At 38.4% G+C, this 20,804-nt stretch overlaps 1 protein-coding gene and 1 long non-coding RNA gene across 3 annotated transcripts in view; both read right to left on the bottom strand.

Moving 5' to 3' along the window:
• The window catches only part of LOC147528499 (uncharacterized), a 131,784-nt gene that overhangs the window by 72,081 nt on the left and 38,899 nt on the right, over positions 1-20,804 (bottom strand). The gene's annotated exons all lie outside the window — the stretch shown is intronic.
• The window catches only part of CPT1A (carnitine palmitoyltransferase 1A), a 57,463-nt gene that overhangs the window by 20,555 nt on the left and 16,104 nt on the right, over positions 1-20,804 (bottom strand). Inside the window, exons 3-14 of the mRNA XM_086613060.1 lie at positions 20,047-20,134; positions 19,768-19,922; positions 18,543-18,682; positions 18,046-18,217; positions 11,908-12,009; positions 11,082-11,219; positions 10,145-10,222; positions 9,387-9,494; positions 8,282-8,369; positions 3,901-4,096; positions 2,873-3,061; positions 1,714-1,819 (exon numbers count right to left, since the gene is read on the bottom strand). Of these exons, the coding sequence (XP_086469186.1) occupies positions 1,714-1,819; positions 2,873-3,061; positions 3,901-4,096; positions 8,282-8,369; positions 9,387-9,494; positions 10,145-10,222; positions 11,082-11,219; positions 11,908-12,009; positions 18,046-18,217; positions 18,543-18,682; positions 19,768-19,908 (1,458 nt within the window). The 5' untranslated portion in view covers positions 19,909-19,922; positions 20,047-20,134. The remainder of the gene's footprint in view (positions 1-1,713; positions 1,820-2,872; positions 3,062-3,900; positions 4,097-8,281; positions 8,370-9,386; positions 9,495-10,144; positions 10,223-11,081; positions 11,220-11,907; positions 12,010-18,045; positions 18,218-18,542; positions 18,683-19,767; positions 19,923-20,046; positions 20,135-20,804) is intronic.

Here is a 20,804-nt window from a genome sequence, read left to right as displayed (position 1 = left end):
CGAAATACAATATACAATCCATTTCCAAATACTGAAAATTGCTGCAAGCGAAGCCCTGTGTTTTACCTCTTATTTTAAGGCATTTTAACTTGCGTTCTGAGTGGGAAGAATACCAGATATGCACAAATAGCTATTCAATTACACTAGTACATTTTGTTAGATGCTACTGAATTAATCAAAACATTTTAATTAAAAACCCCAGCTCAAACTTAGCAGTAGTAAAAAAAAAGTCAGTCTTAGATGTCACCTTTGTTCAATATAGATTCTAGAGAATTTCAGCAAGTTCGTTATCTGTCAAAACTTGTTCATCAAGAAAAAGTTTATTTCAGACTAAGTGTATTTCCCTGCAAGAATTTTATCATTTTTAAAATCTGCATTCCACTCAAAACTGCAGTATATTTTATATATGCACTAGAGCTTTTGGGTGAGGAAATAGAATGTTTCCAAGATGAACACTACAACTTGAGTAACAGACAAAAAAGGCTCTGTCTTACAAGATTTCAAACAACATTCTCAATGTAAAAAAAACCACGCAAAACCAAACCAAAACAAAAAAAACACCACAGAATTATCAATAGATTTGAATCTGTTCAATATGGAAAGAAAAGTCTTGACAAAAATCTGTTACATCTTCACATATATGTCTAATCTCTTCTTTTAGTTTAATTTTCTCAGTGGTCAGAACATGGAAACTATGAAATAAAGCTTAATCCATCCTATTCTAAAAATAGACAATCTATAAAAAGCCAACGACAGATAACTTTTTAGGAAATGAAATCTTACTGAGTCTATTTTGGTCTTCTTAATTCTTAGCAGAAACTGAACCAACTAATAGTACAGAAATATGAACTAAAGCATATAACATTCATTAAAAAACCTGAAGTAACTGTTTTTCATTGAGCTAGTCTAAACTGCACTGTCAAGTCAATTTCAAATCACTTTGGCTTCTTTCTTCCCTGGTTAAAGAATCCAATGAGGATTTTTTGTTCTTACACACATGGAAATGCACATATAATAAAATTAGGAAATTACTTGGGGCATCAGTCAGACCTGAGACTCATTCGCACCAATACACAATGAAATCAGAATTAGCTAATGTTTATGAAACAGTTTTCAGTGATTGAGTCATGTAACTGTTGATGGGTTTAAGCTTCAAAAAGAAAAAGAAAAAAAAATCAAATAGGATTTCAAGTAATAAACTAAGCTTATGATGAACAAACCTGACAAAAAGTGCATTTATTTCATTCATCGTAAATAAATAAAATAGATAATTTAAACAGCATATCAATCTGCAGCTCATCAAACAAAGGCTTAGAGGACAAGTTAAACTCTGTACTGTTTCTTTAAATTTTGAAAGTAAGTGTGGCATTTTTATAGCACAAGAAATTTTAAGTGCTTCAGGAGCACATATATATGCAAAATACAATGCCATATCAAAGAGGCAACAATCTATTGGTTTAGAATATTATGAACAAGTTAGATGGGGAGCTATATCACTTTTCTCTGAAGGCATCTATGCTCAGTAAAACGCAATAAAGACTTTTAATTTAAAGGACAGCAACCTTTTCTTGTAAGCAACGGGTTTTTTTAAATTCTACAGTCGCTGCAGACACGGGCCCATAATCACTTATCAGCAACATGAATGCAAGAGATTGCAAGTAACAGACCACATCACATTATCTTCTGCATTCACATTTTGTACTAAACACCTACCTCCCACAGGTGTCCAACAATAGGAGCATCTGCCCAAGAGTGCTCTGCATTCAGACCTATTTTGCCATTTTTGAATACTATAAGAGTGAATGTTTTATCAAACCACCTACAAAAGAAATAAAGATCTCCTTACGGTTTTGTATATTTCAAAAGCATTTTTATACTGTAACATCATCTCTCTCAAAAACGCACATTCAAATGCACTAGTTCTTGGCTTTTTTTTTTAAAAATAAGAGATTATTTAAATAAAGAGACATAAATTTGCACCTCATGAAGTTCAACCATGAGAACCTCATGAAGTTCAACAAGGCCAAGTGCAAGGTCCTGCACCCAGGTCAGGGCAATCCCCAGTATCAATACACTGAGGAATGAATATATTGAGTAGTCCAGCAGAGAGTGACTTGCGGCAACAGTGGACGAAAGATTGGACACGAGCCGGTAATGTGTGCTTGCACCCCAGAAAGCCAATTATACCCTGGCTGCATATAGGAAGCAACATGGCTGGCAGGTTGAGGGGATGCGATTCTCACCCTCTGCTCTGCTCTTATGAGACCCCATATAGAGTACTGCATGCAGCTCTGGGGTCCCCAGTACAAGAAAGACATAGATCTGCTAGAGCACGTCCAGGAGAAGGCTATGAAAATGGCCAGAGGGCTGGAACACCCCTCCCATGAAGAAAAGCTGAGTGTTGGGGTTGTTCAGTTTGGAGAAGAGAAGGTTCTGGGACACTTTCTTGTGGCATTTCTATGTATTAACAGGGCTTATAAGAAAGACTGAGAAAGACATTTTTACCAGGGCCCACAGTGACAGGACAAGAGGCAACAGTTATAAACTGAAACAGGGTAGATTTAAATTTGTCACAAGGGAGAAATTTTTTTACAATAAGGATGGTGAGACACTGGAAGAGGTTTCCCAGAGAAGCTGTGGATACTTCATCATTAGAAGTGATCAAGGTCAGGCTGGATAGGACTTTAAACAATCTGATTTAGTGAAAGACGTCCCTTCCCTGCCCATGGTCTTTGAAGGTCTCTTCCAACCCAAATCATTCTGTGATTCTATGAAATATCAGCTTATAAGGCACTAACTCATGTTCATTAGCCACGTAAATTAGTGAAATTCTAAAAAAGAGAAAGCATTTTCCACAGAGTCAATACTGTACCTGTCATAACATTTGCCATGTATTAAGGATTTTGCATATGCATCCAGTGACCTCACTGGATCTTCTTTCCTGTACCCTTGCTCGACGTCATCCAATGTCACAAAAAATGCTGCTTTTTCAACAGCATCTAAGGACTGTTTGTTCTTTCCACTGCTAAAATAAGCCTGCCGAGCTGTAGCCCATGGTACTCTGCAAAAAGAATTCGGTTTAAAGCCAGATTACATGAATTTGTCAATGTTTTTTCACGCTTAAGATCACTATGAGACATTCCTCCTACTTTTATAAAATTTGAAGGAACTGCTTTCACTGCATTTAAACTATATCAGCAGTGAAAAGTTCTGAAAATACATGTACAACATAATCCTAGGAACCAGTTCAACATATCACGTGTGTGTGAAGCTTAATCCTCAGAAATTGAACATTTCTGCAGCACACAATATGTATAGCATAGATCATCTACATTTATAATTGAACAAAAGAAAATATCCCAGTAAAAAAAGTATGTTAAAATCCACAGCGCTCTCCCTCCCTTGTCCAGAAACAACTAGGCAGATTAAACTAAGTTTGTCACAATTTAATTGAATTCAATGATCCTGCACCTAGAACCAGCTGAGCTCATACCACTTTATTTTGTAGGTGCAAGTCATGAATAAGGAGTAAGTTACTGAATTCACAATCTTAATTTTTAAGATATTCTTTAAAATGCCATTGAACCCTCAAGTAGTTCAATATGTGTAATACTATAAAGCTTCCAATTGCCGTTATTAAGATAATCACAATTAAACCAAACTTCTCCAGCTAAGTACAGATAATCTGTATACAGGGTTGCCACTGCAAAATTACTTTTAACTCCATGTAGTTACAAATGACTGAAGAGCTATTATGTGTTGGCAATATACAAAATCAGTGATCAAGGTGTAGTCAACTGACTGCAGACTATTTTAAAATTCCAAAGCCAATATTCAATTAGCATGTTATACACCTATTTGTAAATATAAAAATTAATTTTAAAATAATAAACACAATACCTATCTCCGGCAGTAAGAGCTGCTAGTTTCTCTTCACCAGCCTGAGGCTCTGAATCATCATCAAGAATTCTTTGCATCTGCTGTTCAATTTCTCGGGGTTTCAACAGCCTGCCATCATGGTACAGCCACACTTTGAAGTAACGGCCCTTATGATACACAACAATGTGCTTGCTGTCTTTCACATGCTGGAGAGTATCTAGAATTGCAATCATTTATGTGAAAACAAAGCTGAGGTCTCAAAACGCTAATGCACTAAACAACATCATCAATGTTACAATGACAACATGCATCAAATGCCTAAATGCACTAAACAGCATCATCATGCACCACCAGTTAGCCACAGCTTAGTTATTTTAACTAATAAACAGTGTGGAATAAATCACCTCTCCATGCTATATCAGCACAAAAGTTTCTCATAAAACAGTCAAATACCCAGATTTCATAATCATTTGCATATATAGCACCACCAGCTTCCCCACTGGTGCCAACATTAAGCAACCAAATCTATATTTCTGTATCTGAAAAGTAAGCACCAGTAGTGTAATCTGACTAAACAGTCAGCAAAAGAACACGCTAGATGAGTCTGAGCAAAGGTACTTTTAAATCATCTGCATTCAAGTGCTAGATAACACATGGTACAATCTGTGGGGAACCTTAAGAGGGCCCGAATTTAGTACCATAAGCTTTTGTTCATGTTTATCCTGGCAGATCAGAGTGAATATCCCATCTATGGCCAAAAAGTTTAGTGTTATGAAAGTCAGTGAAGCAGAAACCTAGGCCACAAATTTTTCCGCATTTTATTATTTATATAGCTAAATTGTGATAAGCCTGAACTTAGTCATGAAGGCATTGTATCAAACTACAGATGAAGGTTTCTACAGCAGCCAGGAAAAGCCTTAAATTGATGAAAACTTAAACGAATTCCTTCACTGCCCCAAAGAACTGTTATATTCCTATGAATCTGAAAAGATCCGTTACTGAGATGGTGAAGAAAGCTGATATCAAAAATGAAGGTTGAGCCTAAAAGTCTTGACTCAGAGATCTGAGAAACACTGTACCAGGAAAGAGTTCAATACTTTGGGTGCTCTCAGCTATCCATAACTTTTGGCAGCTATGCTACATCTACTGATGAGAAGCAGTTTTATGCTAGTCATGCCTTTGCGTTTCTGCCAAAGATAGGATGCCCATGACGTAAGTGCTAGGATTGGCGGAAGCATCCCTCCAACTGCCAAGTACATTAACACAATGGCTTGTGAATTGAGAAGAAACCTCACAGAGGAGGAAAAGAAGCAGCAAAGGAATCAGCTAGTGAGGTAACTTTTTCTATAATCCCAACCTGAGTCAGGACACTTCAAGTATTTGTCTCGTGTGTCTGTACAAAAAAAAAGACAACCCCTTGAGTGTAAAAAGCAAAAGTGAGATCATTAGTCATCTACATCAACAACTGACTTCACAAAAGTTGTTAAGCCCTGGCAATTACCTTTCAGACACCTTACTTATGAGCCTAAATACATATTTATGCACCTGAAGATTTGTTGTAATACAAAAATAATCCTTTCCTTTTTCTTGCCAATCCAAGAAGTCATTTATGTACATCTGAAGATGCACGTAACATGCTGCACGGGTTTCTCTACTCAAAAAATGGGAATAGAAGGACATAAAGGCTCTTGCCTGCTTAAAAGAAGTGACTCACTCCATAGTGTATTTTGTTAAAAGGTAAGATTAAACAACTGCTCAAGTGACAAGGTACAATGTTCATTAAGATTTTACCGCTAACAAACATGAAGATATGCCATAGAATTTTTTTTCATTTTATTATTTTTTAAAGACGCTGCTCTTTCAAGAACTGTAACATACATAAAATACTTAAAATATCATCGAAATCAGAGGACATGAAATCAAGCTACTCATGAGAATCTGGCAAAAAGTTTTTATAACCCACATACAGAATGACAAAGTTGTTATTCCTTTAGAAAAATAGAAACAATGAAAAACTGAAAAAGCAAAACAGGAAATGTGAAGTGCTTAGGAGGAAAATAAAGTAATTTCAAGATGCTGACTGTACTTATTTGAAATGCTTTAAGCAGGACAAACTGAGGAGAACCATTAAGATACACAGGATGTATTTTAATCAGGTGTTATAGTTAGAATGGGCCACTTCTACGCTTTCATGCAAAACTCATTTCAGACAAAGCAAACAGCCAATCCAAACCTAAATGCAAACAGTTCGTACCTTTTACTTTATTGAGGACAGGGAAGGGGCAAGGGCAAGGCTTTCAGTACTTGAAGCATTCTAAATAACAATAGCTCGTACACCACAGCTGTCTAACAGAGATTTTACAACTTGCTAGTCTACTTAAGCTATTAGTTCATGATCAGGGAGTAATCACATCAGGAATACGTTCTTCTCCATTCTGCAGATAAAGGAACCTGAGGCATAGCTGGGAAATAATTCCTCTATAATTTACCTAAGGCCAGCAACAGAACTGAGAGTAAAACCTCTATCTGACACATGCACCTACTGCTTTATCCACTAGCCAATGCCACTTCTTCCCCTTATCCAACTTCATGCAATACAGCAATTGTCAGACCTCCAGGAGTGAAGAGTGGGCACATCTCTATGTCTGTTTAGAAACCCTATGTTTTTTATTCTGTAGCTGAGCAGGACTAACATGCTTAAAGGCAGCTTGTAACATACGAGTGAGTTACAGATCTCAAAGAAAGTAAAAAAACATATCCTATCTTCAAGTGACAGCCGCTACATAGATTCCCAGAGGAGATAAATAACCAATAATCCCTTGCATTCAAAAGTCCTAGTGATTGTTCTCTGCACTAATCATGACTGTCAGGATAACTCTGCCAAATACCGCGTTTCGTTCTGATGCTGCCACAATGATGCAGTGTTCGATAAACATTTGAACTCAGTTCTAAGAGGTTCTTCAGCATATAACCAGATCAGAGAAACTTAGATATGGCTTAAGCTTTTGTAGAAAGCACGACAGAAATCTCCACTCAAATCTGCTGTGAAATTATTAGTTTGCTTCTCAAAGAATGCGAAAATGGACAGCAATGTTTTCTTTCACCAGCTGACTACAAATGTTATTATTTCTAGATGCAATTTACCTTCTTTTACAGTGACAAAACTCAGGAAAACAAACAACAAAAAGCCACTGTAATATTAAGCTCATAAAAAACAGCCTAAGCCTGGAAAATTTAGAATAAGCTGATGGAGATCTTTGCAGTCTACCTTGGGAAGAAGCCCATGATGAACCTTCAGGGAGAGATTGCCTTTAGAAAAATAACACCACATAGAGAAGAATCAGTCTCAAGATCTTGGATGATGTATTGGCCATCAAAAAAAAAAAAAAGGTATTTTTATGTTGTGACACAACAATTAGACAATGGCAAACTTTTATCAAAAGTGAAATGCTTTTATGTCTACAGGTAGCATTAATGAATGCATGCAATGAGAGCATATGTACACCTACAGTGAGGAAGTGTATTATGAACTGTCACTTACAATTACTTTTTTTTCACTGAGCTAACATGATTGCTTATGTTCACATAAACACATCCCACAATAAGCAGAAGCTGCAGGAGCACTCGGGTGAAAATGACCCTGTTGTAAGTCCACATGTACACACACCCCTCTAGTCAACATTAAAATGTTACTCTACTCGTAGCTTAGGATAATCAGAACATTGCTGGGAGTTCGGGCAGGGCAAGAACTAAAAAAACCCAGAGTATATATTCTCTTAATGCGTTACGGAGAAAGTTTTGGTCACAGTCCTTATCACAGGTGATTTCACCTGGCTGATATCTTACAGTCCACACAAAAGGTCAAGATAACATCGACACTGAAAGCCTTGCAAGGCTAAGGCTGTATCTGCCTCTAAACCAGGTAAACAATGATTGTTGAACATACGTTCATATTGAGAAGAACTCATTGGGATGTTGTTGTAAATGATAAGCCAAAAGGAAAAAGGGAAAGTCAAGGAAGCAAAAGATTTTAAAATGGTTGAGATAAGAGAATACAACTTTTACAAAGATGGATATCAAAGGATCCTGAAAGAGTAGAATAGAGAAAAGTAAAGGTTATTTATAAATCAAAAACATGGGCAGACAACAGCTTCTTGAAGTTAGTTTCTAATTTAAGTAAAGAAAGAGACAAAAAGACACTGAAGAAGTTTCAAAATCACCCCAAAAAGGAAAAATATCTATACACTCTATAGCAATTCATTAATTTGAATACTGAAATACAGTATTGATGTGTCCTTGTGTCTGTCAGATCCTTATATGGAAAAAACAGGATTTTAGCAGAAAATACCCCAAAAACTGAATTCCATTAACATGTTCATTCTCCTTGGCTAACCCTGCTTACCTGATTCCTTTCCCGGGACACGGGAGGTGTTAAACATCCGCTCCCACTGAGCTGAGCAGAGTGGAATAGTAGATCCCAGCAGAAGAATCTGTGCCACAAATGTACATCAAAATGTAATTTTTCATATACAATTAACAAATTAAAAAAGAAAGAAAAAACAGGATCTGGTTAAAGACAGGCTGTTGAACAGTAGGATTTATAACACATCAATGCAAGTTGTGTTTTTTTTCTGCCCTGTTCATTGTCTTTCCTTGAACTACATGTGGAAGATTCCACTGGCAATCCAGTAGCTGTATTTTTTTTTCCCCTCCTACCAAAAGCTCAGGAGGGATGACTAGCTAGCATCTGAAATCCAAAGAGCTCTCAGTGGCCAGTCCAGATTCAAAACTTACACATGAAGCATGCATTACCCCTTAATTTCTTCTTTTAAAGCTATTTCTGGCTGTGTAGGAACAAAAGTTCACATTTCTCAGATTTGTAGTTCAATACAACTAATCACATCCTTCCCATGACCTTCAACAAAACAACAATTGTTTCCACAATATTTGTTTGCTACAACACACAGCCACTGGACAGAGCAGAAATTCAGAATGCGATGCACCTTGCCTATCTTTGCTACCTAGAAATTAGTGCAACACAGGATTTTACAATCATCTCTACTTAGGCTGTCGCTGGCCCACTCTTGGCCTCAACGTCCAGTCCTTTGTCCCAATCACCCCTTGTGCTCACAAGATACCACAAACTTTTCAGACTTCAGTGGCTCAAAAGTACCGTCACATGCTTAGGACATACCAGTAACATCAGTTATACAGAGTAGTTAACATGCAAGTACAAGACTCTATTTGTCTTTTGGGCAACAGCATACACTAATTTCAAATACTGCAATTAGTTGGCATGACAGAATCCTGTATTTTTGATAGCTGGCAGTTTCTGCACGTGTGCAATTCAAGCAATAACCAAGATGTTTGGGATCACAAATTTAGTTACATCTTACATGCAGTTCTGACAATAAGACATTTCTCTCCTTTCCCATTCTGAAAACTGATCAACTTCTTACAGACCGTGCTGGAAAAAGATCAAAAGTCATTTAAACCGATATACATACTGGCTTGATTTCTTGTCTGTCCAGTTTTTTCCGGTAGAGCAGGATAGCATGGATAACGTTACCCGCTCTAGCTGCCTGCAGAGTTGTGGGAGATAAATAAAGGAAGTCCTGTAAAGTACATAAGAATCATAAGTTAATGATTACCAGACTACATTTAAAAAAACCTCAACTGATAGTACTTATCCATGTTTTTAAAGTTTATTCTGGTCAATACAGAATATGAAGTGCACTAGTGCAGTGAGTTGATGATTTGAAACTTAAATTTCTTCAACAGTGAAAATCTCCTTAAGCAGCATCAGTTGTAAAATGTACATGATAGCTGTTTGTTAATCATCCCAGTAGAAAAGGCAACACTACTTATAACTCAAATCCAAGACTACCATATTTCCTCTTTTCACTTTCAATTTTAGGGTCTTTTACAATTTTTCTTCCCGTACAGACATTTGCAGACATGAGCACACACCACATTGAACTGCATTATCCATGAAGTTTTACGCAGAACTTTTGAAAGATTGCTTGTTGCATTAAGCACAAAACTGTGCAGGAGTTTGCCCAAGTGGCAGATGTGCTAAGTTTATTATTAAGATAGCACTGTACTTGAAAACATTGGCTGCAGGTTATACTAGAAGGAAGAAATACAAAGGTCACGTACTCAGTGGAGATGGGTTTCTAAAAGGAAAGATGTCATGAAATAAGATACCTGGGAGAAATTTTACAGTGCTTCTTTAATACACAAAGTCTTTGTAGCATTTACCTACCATTGCAAAATAGTTACTATTAACCATAATCGGTCCACGTCCTCTCAGGTAGATATATTCTTCCCACCAATCACTAACCTATAGCAGGAAGGAAAACAAAAGCAGTAAAATCTCCTGATTTCCACAGTGTCTTCTATGTTAATTACTCCACAACACAACATTCCATATGGAAGCAGGAAGAAAACTGCTAACTTGCCCCCCTACTTAAGAAAGACAAAAAACCTCACTAATTTGTGTTAAACTTTAGGGAAAACAGCAAAAAAGGAGTGAGACAATTACATTAAATTCAGTTGTAGCTCTTTGATAAGCTTCTGAAGAAGTCATCATCTTCAGATATTTAAAATGTATCAGGTCTCCTGAATGTTTTGCAGCCTTTGTCAGGACACTGTAGCTCAGCTTAGGCTACTGGATACAGCTAGATATTTGATAATATATCAGGAAGGAATTATATTCAGTTCTCACCATGACGTTGGGGTTTAGGTTTTGGTAAAAAACACTCAACTTCTTGTAACAATTCTTTATTTCTCTTCCATATGCTTTAGCTGCTATATAAAAAAAAAAACTTGTCCTAAACGACTCTTCTAAACTACCTGGTAGCGAGGCCCATTGTTGAGTTATCAAGCTTAACAAACAAATAAACAGACTTCAGAAGCAATCATAACAGCAAAACCGAAATCACCTGCTCCAGATTAACAAACACTAAATGAAGATTTGTTCTTTCAAGTTTCATTCATCACACTGTTTACCAAATCACACAAATTATTTCTGTGCAAATCAGGTGGTCTCTGATCCACTTTACAAAAAATATTAGGCAGTCTCAATTGCCTTCTTTTACGATTAAAGAAGAATGAAAGTTAGGCCAAAAAAGACAACAGGGAACAAATTATGTTATGTCATTTGAACACCGAGCCTCCTATTTATCTGCTCCTCTACTCACATAGTTCGTGGCCCACCAAGATTTTAGCTTCAAATACCACTGAAGCCTTGGTCCCAAATTAAATGCAAAATCTTTGGCAAGACCCTCCATTCTTCTGAACTCTTCATCATCCATAAGTGGACGAACTGATTCCAGATACTAGAATACAGAAAAAGAACTGGCATCAGTACAATAACTAATACATAGGTTCTTGCCATTCCTACACAAAGCAGTTGAACAGTAGACAAAGACTATGCAGACTCAATTCATAATGTTGCAAATACTATGTTGTTAAAATAAGAGTATACACTTGTCTAAACATCTGCCTGCAAACTGCACAAATAAGATCTTTTTCCAGACATTTGTCAGCAAATCACAAGTGGAAGCAGTTACTTTTCTAAAGATATATTCTCCACTCAAAAGGGGAAGACATACTGCTTCTTCAGTTAACAGGCAGAGATATTTTTTTTCCATCTCTAAAAATCAAATCTTCAGTTTCTGTGACCTATTATCCTACTTACAACACTTTGCTATAAGGTTTTGTGTCATAAATCACACATTTATATGTTCAAGCTGTAGAATATAACCAATATATACTTCAAAAGCCCTAGAAATCACATCAACAGACATCACATCATCCAGTATGAATTACGTCAGCTTCGAATTGTCACCAGTTTCAGTGGTTTGTCACAGCCTTTATTTTAATTTCTATGCAGAAGTTTTAATCCATTATAACATACTAATACCACCATGCAATATTTTTATAAGACATGGCAAAAAAATCCACAAGGGCATCTAAATATAGATTCAATGTTACTGAAGAAAATGAATTAATGAATGTACGCACCCTACTGACTGTGTCTTTAACAGCTGGAACTGGCAATCGTGGCAAAGACGTCTGGAAACTGTATAACATGGGTTTACGTCCTGAGAAGAGTTTTACAAGTGCCTGAAGAAAAACAGAAACAAAATACACACCTCAAATTATTAGATTCAACAAAAGAAAAATGATAGAAAAATAAAGTATACATGTAACTCATTTCTTTTCACTGGTAAACTATACGGCACTAAATTTAGCAAACTATCATATTTATCACTGTTTCATGAATAAAAAGGCACTGACATAAACTAAGTTCCTAAAGATTAAACAACATGCCAGTGGAAGAGAAAGATTGTCATAGTCATTCCTGACTTCCCATACAATCTTCTGGGCATTAGGTAGTTATTGTTGTTTATGAAAGGCACACCTTGATCTCAACAGACAATAAAGACATAGCTACTTAGCACTTAGAATCATAGAATGGTTAGGGTTGGAAGAGACCTCAAAGATCATCTAGTTCCAACCCCCCTGCCATGGGCAGGGAAATCCTCCACTACATCAGGTTGCCCAAAGCCTCATCCAACCTGGCCTTGAACACTGCCAGGGATGGGGCATCCACAACTTCTCTGGGCAACCTGTTCCAGTACCTCACCACCCTCAATGTAAAGAATTTCTTTCTTATATCTAAACTAAATCTGCCCTCTTTCAGTTTAAATCCGTTGCCCCTTGTCCTATCACTACACACCCTTGTAAAAAGTCCCTCTCCAGCTTTCCTGTAGGCCCCCTTTAGGTACTGGAAAGCTGCTATAAGATCACCCCGGAGCCTCCTCTTCTCCAGGCTGAACAGCCCCAACTCTCTCAGCCTATCTTGACAGCAGAGGTGTTCCAGCCCTCTCATCATCTTCTTGGCCCTCCTCTGGACTCGTTCCAGTAGCTCCATGTCCTTCTTGTGTTGGGGACTCCAGAGCTGAACACAATATTCCAGGTGGGGTCTCACGAGAGCTGAGTAGAGGGGCAGAATCACTTCCCTCGACCTGCTGGCCACGCTCCTTTTGATGCAGCCCAGGATACGGTTGGCTTTCTGGGCTGCCAGCGCACATTGCCGGCTCATGTTGAGCTTCTCATCCACCAGCACTCCCAAGACCTTTTCCTCAGGGCTGCTCTCAATCCATTCTCCGCCCAGCCTGTACTTGTGCATGGGATTGCCCCGACCCACGTGCAGGACCTTGCACTTGGCCTTGTTGAACTTCATGAGGTTCTCACAGTCCCATCTCTCCAGCCTGTCAAGGTCCCTCTGGATGGCATCCCTTCCCTCCAGTGTGTCCACAACACCACACAACTTGGTGCCATCTGCAAACTTGCTGAGGGTGCACTTGATCCCATTGTACATGTCTCCAACAAAGACGTTAAATAGCACTGGTCCCAGTACTGACCCCTGAGGAACACCACTTGTCATTGGCCTCCACTTGGACATTGAACCATTGACCGCAACTCTTTGAGAGCGACCATCCAGCCAATACCTTATCCACTGAGTGGTCCATCCATCAAGACCATGTCTTTCCAGTTTACAGACAAGGATGTCGTGTGGGACAGTATCAAATGCTTTGGATAAGTCCAGGTAGATGATGTCAGTTGCTCTTCCCCTATCCATCAATGCTGTAACCTCATCGTAGAAGGTCACCAAATTAGTCAGGCAGGATTTGCCCTTAGTGAAGCCATGTTGGCTGTCACCAATCACCTCCTTATTTTTTATGTGCCTTAGCACAGTCACCAGGAGGATCTGCTCCATGATCTTGCCGGGCACAGAGGTGAGACTGACTGGCCTGTAGTTCCCTGAGTCGTCTTTTTTCCCGGATTTTAAAGACAGGGGCTATGTTTCCCCTTTTCCAGTCAGTGGGAACTTCACCAGATTGCCATGACTTCTGAAATACGGTGGATAGTGGCTTAGCAACTTCATCTGCCGGTTCCCTCAGGACCCACGGATGCACCTCATCCGGTCTCATGGACTTGTGCACCTTCAGGTTCTTTAGATGGTCTCAAACCTGGTCTTCTCCTACAGTGGGCGGTTCTTCATTCTCACAGTCCCTGCTTTTGCCTTCCGTGACTTGGGCCATGCCACTAGAGCTCTTGCCAGTGAAGACTGAGGCAAAGAAGTCGTTGAGAACCTCAGCCTTCTCCATATCCTGGGTGGCCAGATCCCCCGTTTCCCGGAGAGGGCCTACATTTTCCCTAGATCTCTTTTTATCACTGATATATCTATAGAAGCCTTTCTTGTTGCCCTTGATGTCCCTGGCCAGATTTAACTCTATCAGGGCTTTGGCTTTCCTAACCTGATCTCTGGTTACTCGGACAATCTCTCTGTATTCTTCCCAGGCTACCTGTCCTTGGTTCCACCCGCTTTAGGCTTTCTTTTTGTGTCCGAGTTGGTCCAGGAGCTCCTTATTCATCCATGCAGGCCTCCTGGTGTTCCTACCTGACTTTCTCTTTGTTGGGATGCACCGTTCCTGAGCTTGGAGGAGGTGATCCTTGAATATTAACCAGCTTTCTTGTGCCCCTCTTCCCTCCAGGGCCGCATCCCATTGTACTCTAGCGAGGAGATCCTTGAAGAGGCCAAAGTCTGCTTTTCTGAAATCCAGGGCCGTGAGCCTGCTATGCATCCTCCTTGCTTCTCTAAGTATCTTGAATTCTACCATTTCATGATCGCTGCAGCCAAGGCTGTCCTTGAATGTCACGTTCCCCACCAGCCCTTCACTGTTACTGAGAACAAGGTCCAGCGTAGCACCTCTCCTCGTTGGTTCCTCTACCACTTGGAGAAGAAAGTTATCATCCATGCATTCCAGGAACCTCCTGGATTGCCTGTGCCTCGCTGTGTTGTCCTTCAACAGATATCAGGGTGGTTGAAGTCCCCCATGAGGACCAGGGCTCGTGAACGTGAGGCAGCTCCTATCTGTCTGTAGAAGGCCTCATCCACCCAGTCCTCCTGGTCAGGTGGTCTGTAGCAGACCCCTACTACTATGTCCCCTGTCCCTGCTCTGCCTTTAGTCCTAACCCATAAGCTCTCAGTCGGGACCTCCTTCGCCCCCAGGTGCAGCTCCATGCACTCCAGCTGGTCCTTGACATAGAGGGCAACTCCTCCTCCTCTTCTTCCCTGTCTATCCTTCCTAAAGAGCCTGTATCCTTCTATTCTGACACTCCAGTCATAGGAGTCATCCCACCACGTCTCCGTGATGCCAATAAGATCATATCCCAACAGGCGCACACACACTTCTAACTCCTCTTGCTTGTTCCCCATGCTGCGCGCATTGGGCACTTCTTTTCTTCATACGTTTGTCTCTGTAAAGACTAAAAAAACAAGTCTAGTGGTTGATCTTTTACTATATAGTAAATACTATAAAAAAAAAATCTATATTGTGCTTCAAAACAGGAACCCTTATGAAGCCCATCATTCAGCTAAGGATCCTAGATTCACCTTCAAAATCAATGATTATGCTTTGGAAAGGTGGCTTAATATCTTCCAAATTTAGAGCTCAATATGAATAATAGTATTGATGTTACACAGAGCTTCTTCAAGCATGAGTCCATCTCGGGTAGTCTACTGCATGATTTGAACATACCAAACTGTGCAAGCATGCCAGTGTTATACTCAGTGCTCATGTTACAAAAAAAAAAACAACCCAAAAAAACCAAGCCACAAACCAAAAAAGGCAGAGATGACAGTTCCCATTGTAGCTTCAGATATCACAGCATCTCTCGTTTTCCATGGGAAACTGAAGACAGAAGCAGCATTTTTGTCTACGACTACTTCTCAGCTGTGACATGCACTAGGCTGAAAGTCTAAACCATGCAACTTCTAGGCTACACATAAAAGGATTTTGACATTATCACTCTATTTCACCATGACAGTAAGGTCAAGTGCACCAACAACCTAGTGGAACCTTTACTGTAGTCAAAGCCCAATCTTGGTCTGATATACTATATTGTATATCGTATACAGGCCAATAGACTAAAAGACAGAAGAAAACAGGATGTCATTTCACTAGTAAATTCCTAGAATTTCTCCCTTCTATCCCTCTGCAACTGACAAAATTACTTGTTAAAATGTAGTTTCTCTCTGCTCTCGATTTCCTTGCTAGAGGAGGTTGTTTTAGGCAGCACGAATATCTACCAGCAGCAAAGACGCCCCTTCAAACGGATCTGTATCAGAGTTGTCAGATGTATATGAACGCACCACAGTGAATCTTGCTTCATGACAAGATCAATTTGAAGCCAGGTGAGAAAAAAAACCCTCAGCTTTTCATGAGAAAATCTAATTCCATACTTGGAAACAATTTTATTCCAGAACTCTTAAGCCAGGAAAGGCTGAAATTATCTTCAGAGTCTGAAGATAATTTCTTTTTTTTGCTCAAATGACAAAAATAGCCAACATATTTCACAGTATGTGAAACTTAAGTAAACTTGTAGTAGAGAATTTATAACAGCTTGAGATCATTAAAGTGATTTGACAGACATGCGTACTTAATTACATCTCTGATTTCATGTGCAGACACTGCAAGCAATCTCATTCTAGCATGCGTTGCATCTGTTCACAGACTATTATTATTTTTTCAACTTATTTTTTAAAACTGCAACTAATACTTGGATTTTTCCCCTAATCCTGGTACAGGAAATTTGACTTCAGAAGATGAAATATGTTCATTAAAAGTGCCACCAGACTTCCAACCAGCCTGAAAATCACTTTGTATTGTGGCTGAAAGCAGAGCTCAGCTTTTTGATCTGCATGACTACTTGAAGAGAAGACAGTATATTCACGATAGCTGTTTTTCATGCTGATTTAACAGCATGAAAAACCCTAAGAAAAAAACCCAAACAAACCCAACAGGAAAACTCCTCCAGAAAATTACACAATATTAAAGGATAATAAAAATCTAGAAAGCTAAGGTGGTTAGTTTGTTTTACTAGGGAAACCAGTCTTATCTTTTGTTGAGACTAGCCAAAGAAAGACTGAGATATTAGAACAGAGTAAGTGTAGATGAGACATTGTTGGGCACACACCTCTACAGCGCTTCATATTTTGAAACCTCTGTAATACAGAACAAAATATAATACACAACAAAATACCTAGGCAACATACATAATTAGACAAAAATTTATAAATAAAATACGCAGCAAAGCATGGTAAGTAGCATTACAGTTCATACTGTTTAAGGTTGATAAGACAACATTAACAGCTGTAAAATATCCATCTGGTAGGACATGCTGAAAATCCAGGCAGCTACAGCTTCAAGCAGTTGACAAAAAGTCTTACCATTCAGAGCCTGTACTGTACAAACTCGAGTCATGAGGCTCCTAATACTGCTTCCAGGATAAACTATCAATTAGAAATTTAATTTGTAACAGACAAACATTAAATTCTATTTTAGTGTACCATTCTGGATACCTGTTCTTGAACATATTTCATAACAAATCATGACATGTTGTTAGTCTAACACACATCAGTTAATTTTTGAGGCTGCAGAGACTAACTTTATTGTAGTAGGGCACTTCACTTATTTCTAAAACAGTACTGGCAAAAAGGAGTTGAAGCAACTGAGACTGAGTAACAAAACCACAATCTCTTGGAGCACTAACATGCACATTTCCTTACTTTATAAAAGAGCCGGATCACTCTCATCCTTATGTGAAAACTGCATAACAAGCTTTTTCTCCAACTCATTTTGGAAGCAAATCCATTGAAAGGACACTCAATATTACTTTCTTCAAGCATAAGATTAAGTTTTTAGAATGGATGACTAAAAATCCTAACATTTCAACACAGAATTAGGGTAGCATTTTCTGGGGAAGACAAGACTCTTTGGTGCTGCAGCCCAAGTTCTTTAAGCTGTACTTGCACATAAAGTAGGTATTTGAGCCACACAGTCCCAAGGCGTTGACAAATTTAGAAGTTATTCTTGAAGTGTTTACTCTTCCTTCTACAAGGCCATCCTGAAAAGTTTAATTATAGCATCAGAAGTATAACAGTAATTAGTAGAAATATCTATCTAACAGCCTACTGTCCCATGACACAGAAAACACAAGCAAGGAAAAAACTACAAAATTTTCTATTTTAGGGCTTTGGATACAAATCAGAGAGAAGCAAGAAGAAACACAAATACAATATATCCTTACCATCCAAAACTTGGTGCCTGCGGAGAGTTTGCCGTGTTCACCGAACATCCAACCATGATAGGAAAGCAGCATTTTCAGAGAGTAGCGCATTGTGACAATAAGGACAACCCAAAGCCCTGTGCCAAAAAGTATTCCACTCACGATGTTCTGTGTTTGGTTTGACATATAGCCACTATTTAAAACAAAGTCAGCATGGGCTAGTTAATGTCAGTTTAAGTTCTAAAGAGAACCTAATATTGCAAACCTAAGTCTAACAGCACCAGGCAGGCATTACACAAGCTTCATGCCTGGTTAGCCTTTTTCATAGACTCCTTTCCAAACACCCTCTCGTGCAGCAAGATCGAAGGCCACAGAAGTTGCCAAACGTGCTTCCCAAATACTCCCAAACAATGCAGTAACACTGGTATAACAATCTACCTATTCCATATCCTCATACGTCTGCTCATTGGGCTTAACTGTATCCCAAACATACTGTTGTAACTTTTCAGTCTACTTACGTTGTATTGAGTGTTTGGTTGATTTTAGCTATTATTCCTAAAGAAGGATCGATTTTGGCATACATCGTTGACATCACACCCACAACTACAATAAGCCAGCTAGATGGGCTAGCGGGATAAACACCAGTGATGATTCCATTCTGGAAAGAAAAGCCTTCACATAATTTTTTCATATCAAAGTGGTTGATTTCATATTACCGTGGAAAGAAACAAAAAAATCAACACATTTCAGTCATTCGGTTGTAAACAAGAAGTTAAGATTATCCAACATTTTCTTACACGTGCTTAACTCAGGAGTAGGGAATAGATTTAGTTAAGTTTGACTAGTGCTACAGAAAATTGTCACAACGATATCAAGAATTAAAGGAACTTTTAAGTTCTTTTGTAGACAACACTGATCCTGCTGTAATTCTTACTAAAAATACTGAAATCGGCAAACAATTTTGGAACAAATGACACTTCAATAATTCCCACTTACACTGAGTCAGGCCTCTCTAAATGAATACATGGCAAAAATATTCTACTGAACAAGACACTGAAAACCAGAAGCTAAGTTTTTAATACCATTTAAATAGTCCTTCTCATAGCTTTAAAAGATTTTATTAAGACTACTGTTAGTTTTTGAAAGAGACCTTGAAGATAGTCTGTAGCCTATCTAGTTTGCTACTAATAAAATAGATACTTACCATTTATGATCCCATGAACAAAACAATAAATTCACAACAATCTGTATCAAATATCTAATCGGAAACATTACTACTTAGCATAATTTGTACAAGACAGGTGTTTTGAAAACAGTAAACATTCTCCTTAGTTTGAAAATTTAATTTTGGCAAAGAACACAAAATCAAGAGCACAGTCAAGTGCCTTCAAGTGATACAACACTAAAAATCACAACCAGTTATATTTCTGATTTATGCTAAAAGATTACATAATTACATGATGTATTATGAAGAAAATGAAGTAAATTAAAGCTATTGTTGATTTCCACATCTGTTTCATCTTGCTTCTATAGAATAAATCAAAAAGATGTACCCTTTCAGTTTTTACAGCATCACCTTCCTCAGTATCTCGTCTTAACTAAAACCCATACAAGTCTTTCATAACAAGGAATTTTATTTGCCATAAAGGCAAAATGTTTTGCCTACACAAAACTTCAATAAATCTAAATCTATAAAACATTAAATAACTCCTAAGTTTGGCAGACTTGACTAAATTAAGATACCTTGAATCTGATAAACTTTCTCTTCCATGAATGGACACCAGACAGGTAAATTTGTTTGAGTGCCTCATGGCTCATTCGCAGGTCAATCCCATCTGGAGTTACTGTAAATTGAAAAGCTACTGCTTGATGAGCTTCTGCCATTTTCAGAGAGAGTTCTGTCAAAAAGCAAAGTTAAAAAATTACTTTCATTTTGTTCAAAGGAATCTAGTCCATTTCTAGCAAGATATCTTCTACACAGTAATTCTGGGAAATATTTCCAAGTATGCCAAATTTACTTACAGTACTTGCCTCTTCCTTGCAGGCTATGCTTGCACTTCGGTCTGAACGTTCAGTATGTTAATTAAGTTACTTCTTCTAAGCACAACAGCTGAAAATGAAAGCAAAACATTCTCATGTAACTTAGGCCTTTCAGCAGATTCCAGCAAACTGAATATCATGCACACATGCAACATACAAAAATTGAGAGCATAGCAGAAAATTAAAGCGCGTCGCAGGTACAGGGCATCTCACCCTGTAATGATAAAGGAGATTCTGAAATTTTTTTTTCGTCATTTTGAAACAAAAGGTATTTAAAGTCTTCACTTCAGCAAGCAAAACAAAACTGCTTCTGTCCATATCTTCCCTCAAATTTTTTTCATATCTTAATTTCAAGTTGATTAGTTACAGCAATAAGACACTATCGTCCCTGTAGCTCTGAGTTCTGACTGGCAAATAAGCGCAAAATCAAAATTATGCAGAGTTGAGGAGATGTCCCGGTATCAGCTGGGATAGAGTTAGTTTTCTTCTGAGTAACTAGAATAGCACTGTGGTTTGGATTTAGTATAGGATTTGGTATGGGAAGAATGTTGATCATACACTGATGTTTATAGTTGTTGCTAAGAAATCAAGGACTTTTCAACTTTCCACACTTAGCTAGTGTACAGGTGCAGATGAAGCTGGGAAGGAACATAGCCAGAGCAACTGATCCAAACTGGCTACCAGGATATTTCATACCATGTGACATCCTGCTCAATATATAAATGAGGGTTGGCCAGGAA

The sequence above is a fragment of the Tauraco erythrolophus genome, chromosome 6 (assembly GCF_009769465.1).
Source record: "Tauraco erythrolophus isolate bTauEry1 chromosome 6, bTauEry1.pri, whole genome shotgun sequence".
Taxonomy (NCBI): Eukaryota; Metazoa; Chordata; class Aves; order Musophagiformes; family Musophagidae; genus Tauraco; species Tauraco erythrolophus.
Note: the sequence above shows the minus strand (reverse complement) of the source record. Positions and strands in the feature narration are given on the sequence as shown.